At 44.5% G+C, this 18098-nt stretch overlaps 1 protein-coding gene across 5 annotated transcripts in view; it reads left to right on the top strand.

Annotated features, from left to right (window-relative positions):
* STIM1 (stromal interaction molecule 1) overlaps positions 1-17311 on the top strand; it is a 176952-nt gene extending 159641 nt beyond the window's left edge. For 2 of the 5 annotated variants that reach the window (XM_033119854.1, XM_033119856.1), the window contains exons 8-13: positions 6320-6487; positions 7005-7105; positions 7379-7614; positions 8843-8935; positions 10667-10733; positions 15391-17306. In XM_033119854.1, coding sequence (XP_032975745.1) covers positions 6320-6487; positions 7005-7105; positions 7379-7614; positions 8843-8935; positions 10667-10733; positions 15391-15907 — 1182 coding nt within the window. In that variant the 3' untranslated portion in view covers positions 15908-17306. Of the gene's footprint in view, positions 1-6319; positions 6488-7004; positions 7106-7378; positions 7615-8842; positions 8936-10666; positions 11064-12881; positions 12919-15390 lie in introns of all 5 variants that reach the window. The other 3 variants (XM_033119857.1, XM_033119853.1, XM_033119855.1) reach the window with 3 other exon arrangements.
* The last annotated feature ends 787 nt before the right edge of the window (positions 17312-18098 follow it).

The raw sequence follows: 18098 nt of genomic DNA, 5'->3' as shown, positions 1-18098 counted from the left end.
TTATATATCCATTCTCCTGTTGATAGACATTTAGGTTTTCTTTCGCCTTTTGTAAACAACACTACTATGAACCTTCTTGCATATGTCTCTTGGTGGGTATAAGCATTTATTTCTGTTTGATATATAACGGGCATTACATATTTAGCTTTGTTAGAAACTGCACAACAGTTTTCCAAAATAGTGGTACTGATCTGTACTGCCATCAGCAATATGTGAGAGTTCTAGTTGAGTTACAACTTTGGTATTTTTGGACATTTCAGTTCTACACATTCTGGTATGGATGTAGTGATATCTCATTGTGATTTCAATTTTCATTTCTCTAATTGCTGCTACTATTGAATACCTTTTCTTAAATTTATAGACCATTTTCTTTGAGAATCTCTACTCGTTTTTAAAATTGGGTTGTCTGTCTTTTTCTTAATTGATTTGTAAGAGTTCCTTATATATTCTGGATGTAGGTCATTTTGTCAATATACATACGAGTACATATATATTGCAAATATTTCTCCTAGCCATGGCTTGCTTTTCTGCTCTCTTAATATTATCTTTTAGCAAATAAGTTCTTGATGTTAATGAAGTCTGATTTAATCAATCTTTTTTTTTTTTAATGGTGCTTTTTGTGTCCTGTTTAAGAAAACTTTTCCTATCCCCAAGATATCTTTCTAAATTTTCTTCAAGAAGCTTTATTGTTTAACTTTTCATATTTAGGGATATGGTTTATTTTAAATTAATTTTTGTATATGATATGCGGTAGGAGGTCAAGGTTCATTTTTTCCCTCAGGAAGATATTAGATTAGGTGATCATCCAGGAATCTCCATCCTGTTCTGTGGTCTTCCTTCTAGTACACTTTCTTATAATAAGTCTTGATAGCTGATAATGTTAAATTCTTAAGCTTTATTCTTCTTCAAGATGGCCTTGGCTGTTCTAGGTTCTTTGCATTTCCATATTAGCCTGTCATTCTGCTTCCTACCTCCTGCACCCCAAACCCCTAAAAAAGCCCTGCTAGAGTTTTTATTGTGTTGGCATTGAATGTATAGATTAATGTGGGGGAAAATTGACATTTTAACCAAATGATTCTTCCAATCCATGAGTATTGTTTATCCTGTCACCTATTTAGGTCTTTTAAAATTTCTCTCAGCAACATTTTATAGTTTTCAATGTAGAAGTCTTACACTTAAAAACATTTTTTTTTTAACTTGCTCTTATTTTTCTAGCTTCTTGAGGGGGAAGATTAGGTCATTGATTTTAAACTTTTAATCTTTTCTAATATACGCATTTAAAGCTATAAATTCCCATTTAAGCTACTTTAGTAGTATTTCCCATAAATACTACTTTAGCTGTATTTACCAAGTCTGATATTTCATATTTTCATTATCATTCAGTTCAAAAGATTTTCTAATTTCTATTGCAATTTCTTTTTTGGCCAATGATTATTTAGAAGTGTGTTGCTTAATTTTCAAACACTTGGGGACTTTTCTGGTTATCTTTCTCATTGATTTCTAGTTTAATTTCACTGTAGTCAGAGAACATATGCTATATGGTTTCAATCCTTTCATGTATGTTGAGACTTAGTGTATGTAAACAGACTAAATAGTACGAGTACAATTGAAAGGCAAAGAGTGTCAAACTGGATAAAAAACAAAACCCAACTATATGCCGTTTACAAGAGACACACTTTAAATATAGTACGAAAAGGTTAAAAGTAGAAGGATGAGTAAAGATACATGATACAAACAATAATCAAAATAAAGGAGGGGGTCACTATGTTAATATCAAGCAAAGTAAACTTAAGAGCAAGAAGCATTATTAGAGACAAAAATTGACATTTCATAATGATAAATGTGTGAATTCAACAGTATATATAACAACCCTTAATTTGGATATAACTAATAATTTGAAAATATGAAAAGCAAAAGTTGAAAAAAAGTGAAAGGATGATAGACAAATTCATAATCAAATTTTAGAAATGTTAATACATCTCTCTCAATAGTAAGCAGCCAAAAACATTAGCAAGGATTTAAAAAATTTAAATATGATTAATCAATTTGATCTCATTGATAACATATAAAGCATTTACCTAACAATTACAGAATACACATTTTTTTTTCAGTGTTCGCATGTTGCTTCTGCTCCACTCTCTCCTCTCCTTCTGGGAATCCAGTCCTTATATTAGACATTTTAACTGTATTCCACATGTCTCTTAGGCTCAGTTCTGCTCTTTTTCTCTCTGTGCTTTGGTTTGGTTATTTTCTATTGATCTATCTGTGGGTTCCCTAATCCTGGATTCTGCTGTGAACATTGCACTATCTAACCCATTCAGTAGAATCCTACTCTCAGATAATGTATTTTTCAGTTCTAGAATGTCCATTTTACTCTTTTATAGATTCTGGTTCCTGGTCCACATTTTCCATGTTTTCATCTATTGTGTCCATCTTTTCCTGTATCTTCTTCAGCATTTCAATCACGCTTATGTTAAAGTCCTGGTCTGGTAACTCGAACACCTCTGTCATTTATGGGACTGCTTATTTTTCCTCTTGATTATTGGTTATATTTTCCTGCCTCTTCTCATGTCTTGTAATTTATTTGTATTAAATGCTGGACAGTGTATATAAAAAATAACAGAGAATCCTGGTTATTTTATCTCCATCAGATACAGGGTTCCCTCTTTATTCAGTTAGATTTGTAGGCTGAGGACCTGTTCACCCCAGGCCAGTCAGACATTGAGCTATGTTGGAAATGGCTTGTAGTTTTAGTAAGACTTGGCCTAGTGCTCCTTTCTCCTGGTTTCTCAGGCATGCCCCTTCCTGACTTTTTATTGTGAGCTGGTGTATTTCTTTCTTCTCAGCCCTGAAAGACTATAAGAGATTCATTTCTGTCACTTGGAGGTTTTGAATTTAGTTCTCTAGTCTCATGCACCTCGTAGCTTCAAAATATTGCAGATGTCTTGAGGAGATGACTGTGTGTTTGAGGCAGTTCTCCTCCTCTTGTAATGTTTTGTCTCCTAAGCATTATTAAGGCATGGGAGATTTTATTCCACTCTTTGGCCTAGCTACCTATTCTCCTGCACAGCTCCAGAATTCGGTAAATGCCCCCAAAAGAAATCTGGATGTATGTTTCATAATTGTAATAATTTGTCTTTCAAAATTTTCATAACTTATATAGCTTTTTCCAGATGTCGTGTTGAATCAGAACTATTCTTTTGCCATGACCTACTGCATCCTATGGGGAAGTTGAAGTCAGTTGATAATACTTTAAAGTATACAGACCAGTGGTTGTTAACTTTGCTGCATTTTATTTTACTTTTTTAAATTTAGTTTAATTTTTTTAGATGTATGAATCTTTTCTTTTTTTCAGTTTCAGGTATACAATGTAATAGACATTTACAGCCCTCACAAAGGGATAATCCTTCTCCCCCCAATTTACTATTCCTCTAATATCGTATATAGCTGTTATAATTCCAATGACTCTATTCCCTATGCTGTACTCCACACCCCATGACTGTATATATACTGGGAGTGACAAAAAATGTTTACAAGTTGACACTTTGATCAGCATTGCTCAAGCAGTAGTTCGCCATAATCAGAAGTGTCTGGATGGTGATGATAACAACTTTGAGCATCTCTTGTAATTGCAGAAGTCAAACGTGACTTGTATTCATCTTTTGTTATCACTATATATTGAATATTACAATTTCAATAGTTTTCCTTTCTTAAAATGTGTATACATTTTTTTGGCACCTTCTGTATATATTTGATTATAGTTGACATTCAATATTATTCAGCTTCAGCTTCGGTATACAGCACAGTGGTCAGACATCTACACAGTGGTCTCCCTAATAGGACAAGTGCCCATCTGACCCCCTACAAAATCTTTACAACATTATTGATTATATTCCCCATACTGTATTTCATATCCCCGTGACAATATTGTAACTACTACTTTGTCCTTTCTAATCCCTTTCACTTGGAAAGTGTTACAGTTTGTTTGATGCTCAAGCCAACACTCCAGGTCAGTGAAATCAGAATCTGTGTTAGGATCCAGATATCAGCATTTTTAAATGGTGACTCCAGGTGATTCCATTATATGACAAGGCTGAGAACCATAGCCATAGAATAAAACAATAGGACCAACGAACTCTGACTTGCCCCAGTCCTTATCTGTTGTTTTCTTCTTCTTCTTCAGGCATTTGTTACTTGTGTGTGTAAGATGTGTCTGTCTCTGTCTCTTTGCCTCCCCTCTTCCTATTCCCTGTTACCTATTTTGTAATTATTTCTCCGATTAAGCAGTTTTTGAGCCTGTTAGGCTAGCCCTTTTGTGTGTCTCCCCAGCTATCAGACTTCCCTCTATTTGTTCTCTTTTTTCTCTTCTCTCTTCATTCTTCCCTTCTTAGCTTATTCCATTCCTTTAACTGTTAATGTAGAACTTGGTCATACATTTCAGACTTGGTGTGTTAGACTTGAAGGTATCTGTTCTTCATTTTAAATTTAAAAAGCCAGGAGTGGGTCGTTTTATAGTTTCTTTTTCAGGGGACAAAAACCAAGTGAAGACTGGCCCTCTTATTGGCTGTTAAGGAATAAAGGTGTTCTGTCCTTAGCTAGGGCCTTCCTAGTTGTCTTAGGCTGTGGAGAGGACTTGGCCCGTTGGCTGAATTTGGGCATAATGAGACGGCTCTCAATCCCCTTTCTGTGGGATTCTGACCAGCTGAAGGTCAGTGCCCAGATGGGGAAGTTGGGGATCACTTATACTCGTAACCTGAGTGAGATAGCAAGGAATCCAGTGTATGTACTGTCTGTATGTACTTTCACATCTTTCTCACTTGAGTGCTTTGTGACTGCTTCATTGTATGATCCGTACTGAGAAGTCTGTGGGGAGATTTCTGCTTACACATTGGTCCTTTTATGTCTTGGCTTCTGTTAGCAATGCCCATGTTAAGAGTAAGCATGCTTCTTGTCTTCTCAAGGGTACTAAAGAGTGCCCTTCAAAGCCTACCTGCCCTGCTCGATGGGAGAATCATAAGCAAAGTCTAGGCTAGAGAAGACTTTGGAGAGCATTCAGGCCAATTCTCTTCTGGAGTAGCAATTATTTTTAAGGTCTCTCTGTCATGCACTCTTCACATCTCTCTCATGATGGAGAGTTCACTCTCTCCTGAGATCAAGAAAGTCTTTCTTCACACTGAATCGAGGTCTGCTGTAGGAACCACAGGATCACACAGCAGGTTGCATGACAGACCAGGGGCCAGAACCAAATTTCCAGATTCCCAGTCAAGTGCTTTTTCTGCCACATTGTCTTGACCTCCAAGCACAGACCCCATCTTTCAGAAGGAAGATGATTCACTGAGCTGACTGGTGCCTCAAGAGAGCAGGGAAGATTGCTGAGCTTGGCTGCATGACCAGGAGAGGCAGCTAGTGGCTGGCAGCAGAAAAAACAGCAACAACAAAAAAATCTCAATTCGAGTTCTGGTTAAAATTATAGTAGTCTCCCCTGACCTGAGGTTTTGCTTTCCACGGTTTCAGTTATGTGCTATTAACTATTGTCCAAAAATATGAAATGGAAATTTTCAGATCTAACAGTTCCTAAGTTTTAAATTGTGTGCTCTTGTGAGTAGCATGATGGAATCTCACGCTGTTCCGCTCTGTCCCGCCAGGACGTGACTCATCCCTTTGTCCAGTGTAACCACGATGGTTAGTCACTTAGTGCCCATCTCAGTTATCAGATGAACTGTCACCGTATCACAGAGCTTGTGTTCAAGTAACCCTTCTTTTACTTAATAATGGCTCCAAAGTGCAGGAGTAGTGATGCTGGCAATTCGGACATGCCAAAGAGAAGCCATAAAATGTATGTACATACAGGCACGCCTTGGAGATATTGTGGGTTCGGTTCCAGACCACCACAAGAAAGTGAACATTGCAATCAAGCACTTATAATCTTTTTGCTGGTGGAGAGTCTTGCCTTCAATTTATATAAAAAAGTACATCTGTGAAGTGCAATAAAGTGAAGCGCAATAAAACAAGGTATAACATATAAAGGGTTTAGTACTAGCCAGGTCTCAGGCATCCACTGAGGTCTTGGAACTTATCCCCCATGGATAAGGGGGGACTACTGTACTTTCTGTATGACCTTGAGTAGGTTCTTTCCTTCTCTGGCTTGCTTCCTTGCATATAAAATACAGAGACTAATCCTTGCCCTTTCTCCCTCTTGGAGAGTTGTAAAGCTCACATAAGATAGCAGATAAGAACTCTGAATTCTGAAGTGTCATTCAGAGGCATTGGGGCAGGTGATGGCAGTAGTAAGTGCACTCACATCCTCTTGGCTGCACAGGTTCGGGAGGCCTTGAGGAAAGCAGAGAAGGAGCTGGAATCACACAGTTCATGGTATGCTCCAGAGGCCCTTCAGAAATGGCTGCAGTTGACACATGAGGTGGAGGTGCAGTACTACAACATCAAGAAGCAAAATGCCGAGAAGCAGCTGCTGGTGGCCAAGGAGGGGGTGAGACTTGCCCTCCTGTTGCCCTCTTCTCTTCTCTTTGCCTCCCTCCCTCTCACTTGCCCTTCCTCCTTTCTACCTCTCCCTATCCCCCGTTGGACAAGGAGATATCCTGGTGCTGGGTTCTATTTCTTTTCCTAATATATCGCTCCTGACAATGTCCTCAAGCTTCTGGAGCAGGGAATGAGGGTGTGGGGGTCTCCCACCTGCCTTCTGGGAAAGCAAGTGGAGGCAGGTAGAGGGAAGGCTCTGCCAGCCCCAGACTGTCACAGGGGCAGAATCCTCCTGGGGCTAGGGTACTGTCAGGGGATCCTTTGCTTCTCTTGTTTCCTCTATTTTCTTTCTTTCCCAAATCTTTTCCTTCTCCTTGCCTTCCCTTTCCCTTTCCTATCTTCTCTTCCTTTTTCTTGTGCAGCCTAAGCTGTGCTAGGGAGAGGGGGACCCCGCCACAGAAAGGCATTCCTCATTTTCCCAACCTCTAATCCCTGCGCTTTTTAAGCTGAGGCCTTCATCTTTGCAGGCTGAGAAGATAAAAAAGAAGAGAAACACGCTCTTTGGCACCTTCCACGTGGCCCACAGCTCTTCCCTGGATGACGTAGATCACAAAATCTTAACGGCTAAGTAAGTAGCACCTGCTGCCCAGCTCTGGCAAAGTCCATTCCATCCTTAGAGTTGGAGGGTGTACAGGGCCTCCAACCCCAATTTTACTTCTTCACTGGCAGAGGGACAGCTCTGGTCTCCTGCCCCAGCCCTTATTCAACTCCCACCTTGTTCTTAAGTTTGTGATTTGTGTTTTTTATTTACACGTATCCCCCCACGTTGCTCCTCTAAGAGGCCTCCCTGATGGGGCTGACACCCAGCCCTTGTCTGCAATTCTCTTTCATTTGTCCTCAGGCAAGCTCTGAGTGAGGTGACGGCAGCACTGCGAGAGCGTCTGCACCGCTGGCAGCAGATTGAGATCCTCTGTGGCTTCCAGATTGTCAATAACCCTGGTATCCACTCACTGGTGGCTGCCCTCAACATAGACCCCAGCTGGATGGGCAGTACGCGACCCAACCCTGCCCACTTCATCATGACTGACGATGTGGATGACATGGATGAGGAGATTGTGTCACCCTTGTCCATGCAGTGTAGGTGACCTCTCGCGTGGGGACGAGGGAGGGAACCTTTGATGCAGAAGTTGAAAAGTCATTGGTCACTGCTGTGCTTAAACAGCATGAGGGGCAGATACCAAGTTCAACTCATGACCTTGAACAATAAAGCACAATTTGCGTCAGAATATTCCCTTACAGTTGTCCTTTCAGTGGTTTTCCTTGTGATGTGCTCTGTCTGCCCTTCTGGGTCTTGTGTTAAGTGTGTCTCCCTTCACTCTGTATTTATTTTTTCTTAAATCCCTTCATTTACTCCCCACCCCACCCCCCCAACGCTGCTCCTCATCTACCTTTATAATCTCCTTAGTGGTTTGTCATGTAAAATATGGCATTTATTTTGACTCATTTGATTCATTTCATTACTTTTATTTGTTTTCATTTTACATTCTTTGTTCTTAATTGCTAAAGTACATGAATGGAATGACGTTTCTTTCTCTGGCTTTTTGTGTAAGACCCCAGGAAGGAAGAGTCCCTTGAAGTGATATAGCCCTAAAAACTCCAAGCCAGAAAGATGTTTTTAATCAGGAGGGATCTCCTGCACAAGCATGTCTGGCTTTCTACCTGAACTCTTGGACCTTCCCACCCTCTGTCCTGGATCTTCCCTTTCCCTGTTCTCCCCTGTGAATGATAAGAGCTGAGTAGAGCAGAGTCGAAAGAGACAACACTCTGTGGGAATTCTTCAATGAATGAAGGGACTTCTAATCCCTTACTGGCCCCATTGAGGTTTTCTCTGGATCAGAGGCTCTATTAGATAAGAGTACACTAGAGCCTTATGGAAAAGCTGTTGTCCTCGGCCAGTATCCCATGGGTGCAGAAGGGATGGCAAAAAGCTGAGGCTGGGTTAGGGGCTGACTTTCAGAAAGCCAGATTCTTTAATCAGGCTGGATTCCAGCTCCAGACAAGATTAATTTGTAAATTTCTTCAATGATATTTTGCCTCTGGCCAAGACCCTTTGTCTCTCTGGTCCGATCTCTTGTCAGGGCTTTTACTCGAAGGCCCAACAAGGTTAAATTCACTGGCAAGCAGAGCATGATCATGACATACGGATCTAAAAGCTCCTATGTTCTCTGGGTTGGGAGGGACCTTAGTTAGCTCTGAGCTACCCACCCCTTGCCCCTCGGTCCTTCCCTTATCCCATTAGTGGGCAAGCCGAAGCCCTCTGTAAATCAGATTCTCTTCTCCTTTTGGCCTGGCTGTTGGACCCTAGATGCTGCCTGGCTGATGGGGCGTAGGTTCAGTGACCGCTCGCTCTGCTCAGCATCTGCCGGCTCGGATGATCAGTCCCTCTGGAAATACCCGGGTTTGAGGAGCCCCTTTGGGGCTTTTGTTTTTCCGACTTTTGGGACTAAACCAACACTCCTCCCCCATGGGCCCCTTCTCCTGCCTGCCTCACTCCCCTGCCTGCTCCCTCTATTCCCTCAGCACACCCTTACTAACTGCAGGGAAGGGTTCGGGGGTGAGAGGAATCAGCCTGCTCAGCTGAGGGCTGGAGAGAGAACATCCATGGTGATGGAAGGCTTGGGCTTCTTCTTTCAGCCCAGCTAGACAGATGTCCTGGTAGCCCTTCTTCCAGCTGGGCTGGGATAGAGAGAGGGAAGGAAAGATCCTCCCCCTCTTTTCTCTTTTTTGCGTTTCTCCCTTTTCCTCTCTGTTTCCCCCTTCTTTCTCCCTTTCCTTCTCCCTATTCCATGCTTCCTCTTCCTCTTCTACCCTGCTTTCATGCCTTGAAAGCCACCCGCCATAGAAGCCCTGCCTCACCAGCTCTCCATCACCGTGGAACTGTGCTCTCTCCCTGGTGGCCCTTCCAAGGCTTCTGCCACCCATGTAACCTTTCTCCCATTTTTATGGAGAAGGCAGGGAGGCCATTCTATCAGGGTAGAGGAGAAAAAACAAAGTTGTGAATTCTGTTTTCAGCCGGGGTTTGGGGTGAGCCCCAGGGGACATTCCTCAGTTACATGTTCCTCAGTAACATTCCTCAGTTACCTGGTGCCCACGTAGTCCTTAACTGTGTGTGGTGGCCATCATTCTCCAAGAGCCTGATTTGCAGCATTAATCCAAGAGCTGGTTCTTTATGTTTACATGCTAATTAGAGGAAATTTGGGAAGTAAGAAGAGTAAATATGAGCATAAAAAAGACATCCATAGTCCCACCATATTTGAGCACCTTTTCTTTCAGTCTTCTGTCTGAAATTTTAAAATAATATTTTAAATTATCAATATCAATATCAATTATCAATATCAAGATAATGATAACCACTATCATTTATTGAGTGCCATGAAGTGTGTCAGGTACTTTTAACACATTATCTTCAAGCCTCGTGACAACCTGGCAGGATATTATAAATCAGGCATTAAAACAGAGAAGTAAGTTGCTCAGGGTCACAGCTATAAGTGGAAAGGCCTGGTTTCAAACTCTAGTCTTTTGTATTCCATAGCTCATACAATTTTGTATCCTTTTGTTTTCCCTGAATATTTTAATAGGAATTTTCCTATGGTTTTAAAATCTTTTCGTAAACAGCATTTTTAATAGCTATATAGTCTTCCAGCAACTGGTTATTTTATCCTTTTCCCATTGTTCCACTTTTATGTTTCCTTTCATGCAACTATTGATGATGTACTGAATATGTTTCTGTATAAATCCTGGTCTTAGCTGTGAATTATTTCCTAAGGTTGGCTTTCTAAAATGGCTGGTTCTTAGTGCTCTCCCGAACCTTGCCCCAAACCCCTATCCTACCCTACCCTGCCTGTGTCCTCCCATTAACTGCCTGCCATCTCCCTTTATAGTAATGTTGACCGTAGGTCTCATTCTATTGGAATTGACACTAAAACTGACCTGGGCACTTTACCTTCAATTTCCCCTTGATTTCAGGACCCCTGGTGGGAGGTTTCTGGGAGGAGGTGCCCCATTCTTCAGACTGGGGACCAAAGGTCCAGTGTGGTCTCCAGCAAGCATTTCTCCATGGGCAAATTTGCTTGCCTGCCATCCCAAAGGAGGCTGGCCCTTCCTCACACTGTCTTCACTCTCCTTGCAGCCCCCAGTCTGCAGAGCAGTGTCCGGCAGCGCTTGACGGAGCCACAGCATGGCCTAGGATCTCAGAGGTTGGTAGAGGGTGAGGCTGGCCACTTCTTGACAAGCCGGGTATCTCTGCGGCGAATGCGTAGCCTTTCATCTGGACAGTCTTTCAGTTCTGACGGCCACGGGACCAGCTCTCCACCTGCCTCTGCTTCTTCTTCCTGCTCCTCTACCACCGCCACCACCACCACCACCACTACCGCCACCACCGCCACCACCTCCTCCATCACCACCGTCCATGTCCACCCTGTTTATTACCACCACAGCACTTCCTATTTCCTCCAGATGGATCCCCACCCTGACCCATCCCCTTCTGACAGCACCGCTGTGATGCCTGGGCATTCAGAGAGCTTGGGGTATCAGCTATCTCTCTTCTCTTTCTTTCTTTCCTTCCTTCCCTTTCTGCTGCCTTTACCTTGGCCTGTGCCTGCTGGCTGCTGCTTAGTCAGCTGTGGTAGTGTGTGCAGTGGGGCATCTTCTCCTTGTCCTGTCCTTTTCCAGCGCTGGGACTCCTTCTCAAGGGCAGCCTAACTCCCCACACCTTTCTTCCCTTCTCTGTTTGGGGTTTGCTGACTCTAAAAATGAGTAACAACCCCCCTCCCTCATGGTTCCATAGCACTTTTGCTAAACTGTGCACTTTCATATCTATTATTTCAGTGGAGTCCTCATTTACTTCTTCAACAAATATTTATTGATACCTACTCTGTGCCAGGCTCTGCTGGGCATGGGGATTCACAGATGATAAGATACAATCCCAGCCATCAAGAATTACAGTCTGGTCTGGGAAAGGTACATAATTATGGAACAATTTGCTAAGTGCTATGGGGGTGTTGAGGAAGGAGTGACTAACAGTGTGGACTTGGGTGGAACACTTCACGAAAGAGATGACATTTGTGCTAACATCCTGTGCGCAGGAAAGGAGAACGTGTATTCTAGGCTGAGGAAACATTATGTGCAGAGGAATGGAGGTTCAAGAGAATCTGACATATTTGTGGTTAGGACATTGGATACTCATATGTTGGTGGGGAGGGGTAGCAGATGAGACTAGAGTGATGAAGGGCTCCGAATGGCTAAGGGTTGGCCATTACCCTTTAGGAGATGGAGAACTGCAAAAGGGTTTCTACAAGGAAGTGAACTGGTCAGATTTGCATTTTAGAAATAACATGTTAATGGTCTGTATAAAAGAAAGAAGGGAGAGACAACAGGAATTTGAAAGTCATTGCAGTAGACCACTAGGCAAGGTAAAAGGTCTTGGGTTGGAAAGGAAAGGATTAATTTGGTAACTGGCTCTGAGGGGTGAAGGAGAGGGAGGAGTCTAGATGACACCCAGATTTCTAGCTTGGCGACTAAATGGAGGTAGTACCCTTCATGGAATTAGGAAACAGAAGAGGGGAAACAGGTTTAGGAGTTTGGGATAAGAAAAGTTTTTAGGTGGGGCAGGCATTAAAATACTTTCAGCATAGGAAGTTAAGGCTCTGAAAAGTTAAGTAGTTTTCCCCAGGTCCCACAGCTAATTAGGAGCAGAACATAGATTAGAACTTGGCTTTCTGTTCCAGGACACTGTTGGATACTTTTGTCCTTCCACAAGTTCTTAGTAAGTGAACTGTGTGCTTTCTCCCACAGCTTGTTCTGGCAGCTATAGGGACTTTCTCAGTTGGTAGCTCAAGATGATAGGCTAGGGTCAGAGATACTTGCCTGGAACAAGCTTAGGGGACCCTCAGAAAGTCCCTGTCCTCTGGAAGAACCTCTCATCTCTGAAGTTGTGACCACAGCCCAGTCCTGGCCTCCAGGCTGCAGCCTGCTTACCCTGTTGCTTCCTTTTGGTCCTGCCTCACTCTGGATACCAATCTCTCTAGCTCTGCCCCTTGAACCTCTGGATAGTTGTCCTTGAGGACATTCCTTTTTCTTTCACAAAGGGGCTGTCTTTACTAGTGTTATCACCCAGCAGAGCTGCTCATCTTCATTCTCATCCTCATTTTCATCCAAAAGCCTAGGCAGGGAGACTTCCCTTCCCAATACAGATGGTGAGGACTGAGTTGGTTTGGGGGCACTAGGAGATGCTGTGACCCTCATGTTCCAAGGCCCAAGTTGAGCCCGTGGGGAGGGCGGGTGGGGAGGTACCTGCATCCACCTGGCCTGTTCACTACCTAATTTTCTTTTGCCCCACGCACCAGAGGATCGTCTCTAAAGGCAAACAGGCTCTCTAGTAAGGTTAGTAGCTTGGGGTGGGAGCCCAAGGCAGCCCAGCCTTCGGGGAGGGACACCCCTGGACTGAATTGTCTCAAAGATTCAGGGAGAGAAGTTGAGCTTGCCTCAGTGGGATTTTTCCTTCCTACATCTACCCAGGCTTCCTCCCAGGTTATTTTCTTGCTTTGGCAATTACAGCTTTTAGTTGATGAGAAAGGCATAGGAGGATGGGAAACACAACCACATGGGGCTGTGTGCCTGGTGGAGTGAGTCTGGGAAGATCCCAACCCTTTGACCTCTCTTCCTTGGTATTAGAAAGGTGGGCTCTTAGGGTCTTCACCTCCTCAGCCTAGAGGTCCCCCTTCCCCAGTGTAGTTGCTCCTCAAAACTCCCTTGGCACCATGCTTGGTGGTTCATGTGTGTGTGGAAAAAGAAGGATGTGGAGAGGATCATTTTGGGGCTTAGAGAAACAAGGGCACATTTAGGCAGAAGCAAGGACAGCGTCAGATATTATGAAACCAAATATGAGACCAAATATTAGTAAACACTAGAGTATGTGGCTGACACAGTAGTTGTAGAATGGGAGTTGGAGAGGGAATTGTTCTCTGCTAGCCCATCTCCAGGAAGGTACTGACCCATGGGGATGGCTACTTATTTGTTTCCTACTGAAAGTTAAACCTATAATAGCTGTAAGCCAACCTTCTACTTTGGCCTGTTTTAGGCCTGGTGCACTCCCTAATTTTTGACCCTCCTTTCCAGGTCCTGTTGTGCTCGCCTCTCCCACTTCCGGCTCTTTCCTTTTGGCTTCCTGCCTTGGATGTTTAAGCATTTGTTCTAGTCCTCTCCTCTGCCTCTACTGTGGGTTCTTAGGCCTCTGGGAAAGCAGAAGGAAGGTTAAGGGACTGGCAGGGGACCCTTATATCTGCCCTTTTGTCTATAGAGGCAGGCGGGGTGGCATCTCGATTGGTCCATGGCCTTCTTAGGAATAGCCAGCCCCTAAAAGGGTCTCGACTTTTCAGACTAGCCTCTGTGTGTGCATGTCCAGTGTGCAGTGCCACGTCCCCATAACTCAGCCTTGCAAAGAAGCCTCTTGTGACTGGCCCACATATGGGTCTTCCAGCTTGACTGGCCTCATTATCTTCATTCCCACAATACTGTCTACATTTCCAAGTGCTTTGCCAACAACAGTCTTGCAAGATAACTGAATTGGTATTATCTTCATTTGGCCCCAAATTGAGGACCAACAAGATTAGATGACTTGTCTAAACCTCACACAGAGATGGAAATTGAGTCAGTCCCTATGACGTCTAGTGTGCAGCTCTTCTGAACCACTGCTTAAAGGCCAACATCCTGTCTTTCTGCACCTCCTCCATTCTCCCTGTCAGCAGAGCTCTGAAAAAGACCTCACCCTTCCTGCTGCTAGTTGATTTTAACTTTGAAACACTTCTCTATGACCCACTTTGAATCCTGTGAGACGGTTGGAAGAGGCAGCATCCTGGCCTTTTGGGGTGGGTGAAGGATCGTTTGCAAGGCTGTTCTAACTATCTCCTCCCCAGCCTGGGTCAGGCCCACTTACTGCATGTGCCCTATTTCTTGGGGCCTGGCCCAGACTGGATGTGTCCAAGGGTGTGACAGGAGTAAGTGGGGGAGGAAAGCATGGGAAATGGTGACTCAGAACAAGATGTGGGTTCTATGTTAGCTTGGGGTTGAGTCCTAAGAAATCTAGCTAGTTACCGTGTTTCCCGGAAAATAAGACCTAGCCAGACAATCAGCTCGAATGCGTCTTTTGGAGCAAAAATTAATATAAGACCCGGTCTTATTTTACGATTGTAAAATAGATAAGACCGGGTCTTATCTAACATAATATAAAGTAAGACCGGGTCTTATATTAATTTTTGCTCCAAAAGACGCATTCGAGCTGATTGTCTGGCTAGGTCTTATTTTCCGGGAAACACGGTATTGGAAGGCAGAAAAGTTATTCAGGAAGATGCCCATGGGACTGAAGCCTATTGTTGCCCTAGTGTAGGGCCTGGCTATTCATTAGGGGTGGGGCCCAAGTGTTAGAAAGCCCTTTGCCCTACAGATGATGGTATAATGACACTGGTTTTTGCTTCTTGTCGTCTGTTTCTTCTATCCCCATCACTCTTCCCTTTCTTTTTTTCTCTCCCTCTTGTCCTTTTAATTTCTACCTGTTTCTCCTTTTGCTTTTCTTCCTCCCCAATTTTATTGTCTTTTCTCTGTCTCTTCTCCAATCTATCCCCATTTCCTTTTCTTGCCTCCTCTCTCATCCTGTACTTATGGCCTACTCATCTTCCTTCTGTTTCTTGTTCTCTCTTTCTCACCTGCTTGTTCATCCTGTTTTATCTTTCCTGCTCTTCTCTCCACCCCCGTTTTCCTAATCTGTCCTGTCTTTTCATGTCCCTCTTTCCTCTTCAACTTTCCCCTGTCCACCTGTCCTGTATATGTCCCTTTCTTCTTCTCTGCCCTGTCTTGCAGGGATTTGACCCATTCCGATTCGGAGTCCTCCCTCCACATGAGTGACCGCCAGCGTATGGCCCCTAAGCCTCCTCAGATGGTCCGTGCTGCAGATGAGGCTCTCAATGCCATGACTTCCAACGGCAGCCACCGGCTGATTGAGGGGGTCCACCCAGGGTCTCTGATGGAGAAAATGCCCGACAGCCCTGCTCTGGCCAAGAAGTCCCTACTGGCGCTGAACCATGGGCTGGACAAGACCCACAGCCTGATGGAGCTGAGCTCCACAGCCCCACCTGGTGGCTCTCCACCTTTGGATTCTTCCCGTTCTCACAGCCCCAGTTCCCCAGACCCAGACACGCCATCTCCAGTTGGGGACAGCCGAGCCCTGCAGGCCAGCAGAAATACACGCATTCCCCACCTGGCTGGCAAGAAGGCCGTGGCTGAGGAGGATAATGGCTCCACTGGTGAGGAGGCAGACTCCAGCCCAGGCCGGAAGAAGTTTCCCCTCAAAATCTTTAAGAAGCCTCTTAAGAAGTAGGCAGGATGAGGCTGGCAGTGGTGGGACAGCTTGTCTTTCCCTGGTCTTCTGCCTCCCCTTCCCTGCCTTCCAAGATACCTGGCCCCTAGAATGGGGCATGGGAGGGGTTGGCCCAGGGGCCCAGGCACTGTATATACCTGCCCCCCTCATCCTTGGGTCCTTCAACATTATTTATTAACTGACCACCATGGCCTGCCTACCCTGCCTCCCTCCCATCCACGGGCTGCTGCTGTCACTCCCTCTCCACTTCAGTGCATGTCTTAGTTGCTGTCCCCTCAGCTACCAGCTCCACCTCTGGGGTCCAGCTTCTGTCTCTGCTGTCCCAGTTTTGAGGTTTGGTTTCTTGTTTTTCTCTGTCTCCTGCTTTCAGGCTCCTCCCTCCCACCACACCCCAACTTCCCCTAGCAGCTAGGGGGGAAAATAGGAGGAATAACTACTGATACCTGTGCCTCAGATGTGTTGCACCCCACCTACAATAGTTCTGTTTGCTCCAAAATGAGTCCTAGGGCCTAATATTCGAAGTTTATTCTTTGGGAGTGTGGTGGGCCAGAGGGAATCTTGACCTGGAGCTCACTCAGGCCTCCGTGGGTCCATGGGGGAGTGAAACCAATTCCCAGAGAACAAGCTATTAGAGAGTTTCAAAGAGAGGCCAGGCTAGAGGACATATCGGGAGAGACTTCTCTTAGTTGGAGGAGTAGATGCCAGAGTTGTGGGCTACAAGGCAGTCACCTTTCTCTCTCCTCTCACCCATACCTGCCTCTCTCATCCCTGCTCCCCCATACTGGAGGGTTTGTCTATGAGAGGTGCTGCCCAAATGCTCCTTAAGCATCAGAACTCCCAGGGCTCAGGACAATCAGCTCCCTTGGCCATGGGAGTCTGTCATGATACAGGGCTCTAATGGGCCCTGGAGTTGTTGGGCAGGACGTTGCATTTGAACCAAAACAGTTTAAAATTGAAAAACAAAAAAAATCTCCTGACTGAATTTCCCAAGTGCCTGCACCACATAGTCCCCTTGTCAGACCCCATTTTCATGTTACTGCATAGGCTGGGCCAGAGGCTCAAAAAGGACACAGCCGGTTTAGGGAAGGGGGTGGCTAAGGAAGATGGTGTAGGTGAAGGTGGTTGTGTGACCACTTCCCCCCACCCTTCCCACCCTCTACACAACCCTCCTTTACCTGTTTTTGCTATGGCTGTAAAGGTATTTTTACTCTGCCCCACTCCCAGACATGCCTTTACTCTGGGATCCTATTTTGGGCCTGAGGTGGGGGCACTTGGGGCTGGTCTTAGGAGGGGGCTAGGCTGCAGACTGCCTTGTACCTCCCGGACACCCTCACATGGGTTTTTCTGTGTTATTTCATAAGACTCTTTGAAGTCCAATAAAGCATGTAGGAGATTTTAACCTCTGCTGGCATTGACTCTCATTGTGTCATCTGTGCTGTCTGTGGCATAGCAGACAGGACGAGGAAGACTGTTTCTGCTCTGCCAAGGGAAAATGGAACTAATACACATACCCAAAAGCCCTCTGGGTAAGAATTACCAGATGAAATGGATGCCCAGTTAAATTTGAATTTGAGATAAACAATAATGTTTTTAGTATAGTGTAATTATGTCCCATGCAATATTTGGGACACATCATTTTTATTTGCTAAAGCTGACAACCCTATGTCTGGGCCATCTTGACCTACCTGTCCTATAGCTCACCTATGGCCTATGACTCTTACAATCACTTCACAGGGAGGTTGGGATGCATCTGGAAGGTATGTACGGCTGAAGAATTGTCTTGCAAGTTAAGGCTTCCCCCTTTCCTATAAAACTATATATAAAAACTTACTTTTTTCTTATGAATGAAAGGTTTTAGGGAGGGGATGCCACGAGATTCATAAAATTCAGTTGGTGTAGCCTAAAGCAGAAGCTTCTACGTCAACCTTGTATATTACATCTCATCTGTTCTTCCTCTCCACATTCAATCACCAAGCCCCATCTATTCTACCTCCACAAGGCCGTATTGCAGACTTTGTCTCTGCCACCATCCACTGGAGAACTCTAAAAGCAAGTGGGTTTTGGCCCTGCCCTCCTCAAAACTCGCCCAGGGCTCTCACTTCCTTCAGGATAAAATCCAAATGCCATTGGCCTAGTCAGGCTCCCTTCCAACCTGACTAGGCTTTGGGCTGACCAAAGAGCCCACATCGGA

This window comes from Rhinolophus ferrumequinum, chromosome 11 (assembly GCF_004115265.2).
Source record: "Rhinolophus ferrumequinum isolate MPI-CBG mRhiFer1 chromosome 11, mRhiFer1_v1.p, whole genome shotgun sequence".
In the NCBI taxonomy this organism is placed as follows: Eukaryota; Metazoa; Chordata; class Mammalia; order Chiroptera; family Rhinolophidae; genus Rhinolophus; species Rhinolophus ferrumequinum.
The sequence above is the reverse complement of the archived record's forward strand: the minus strand, read 5'-3'. Positions and strand labels throughout refer to the sequence as shown.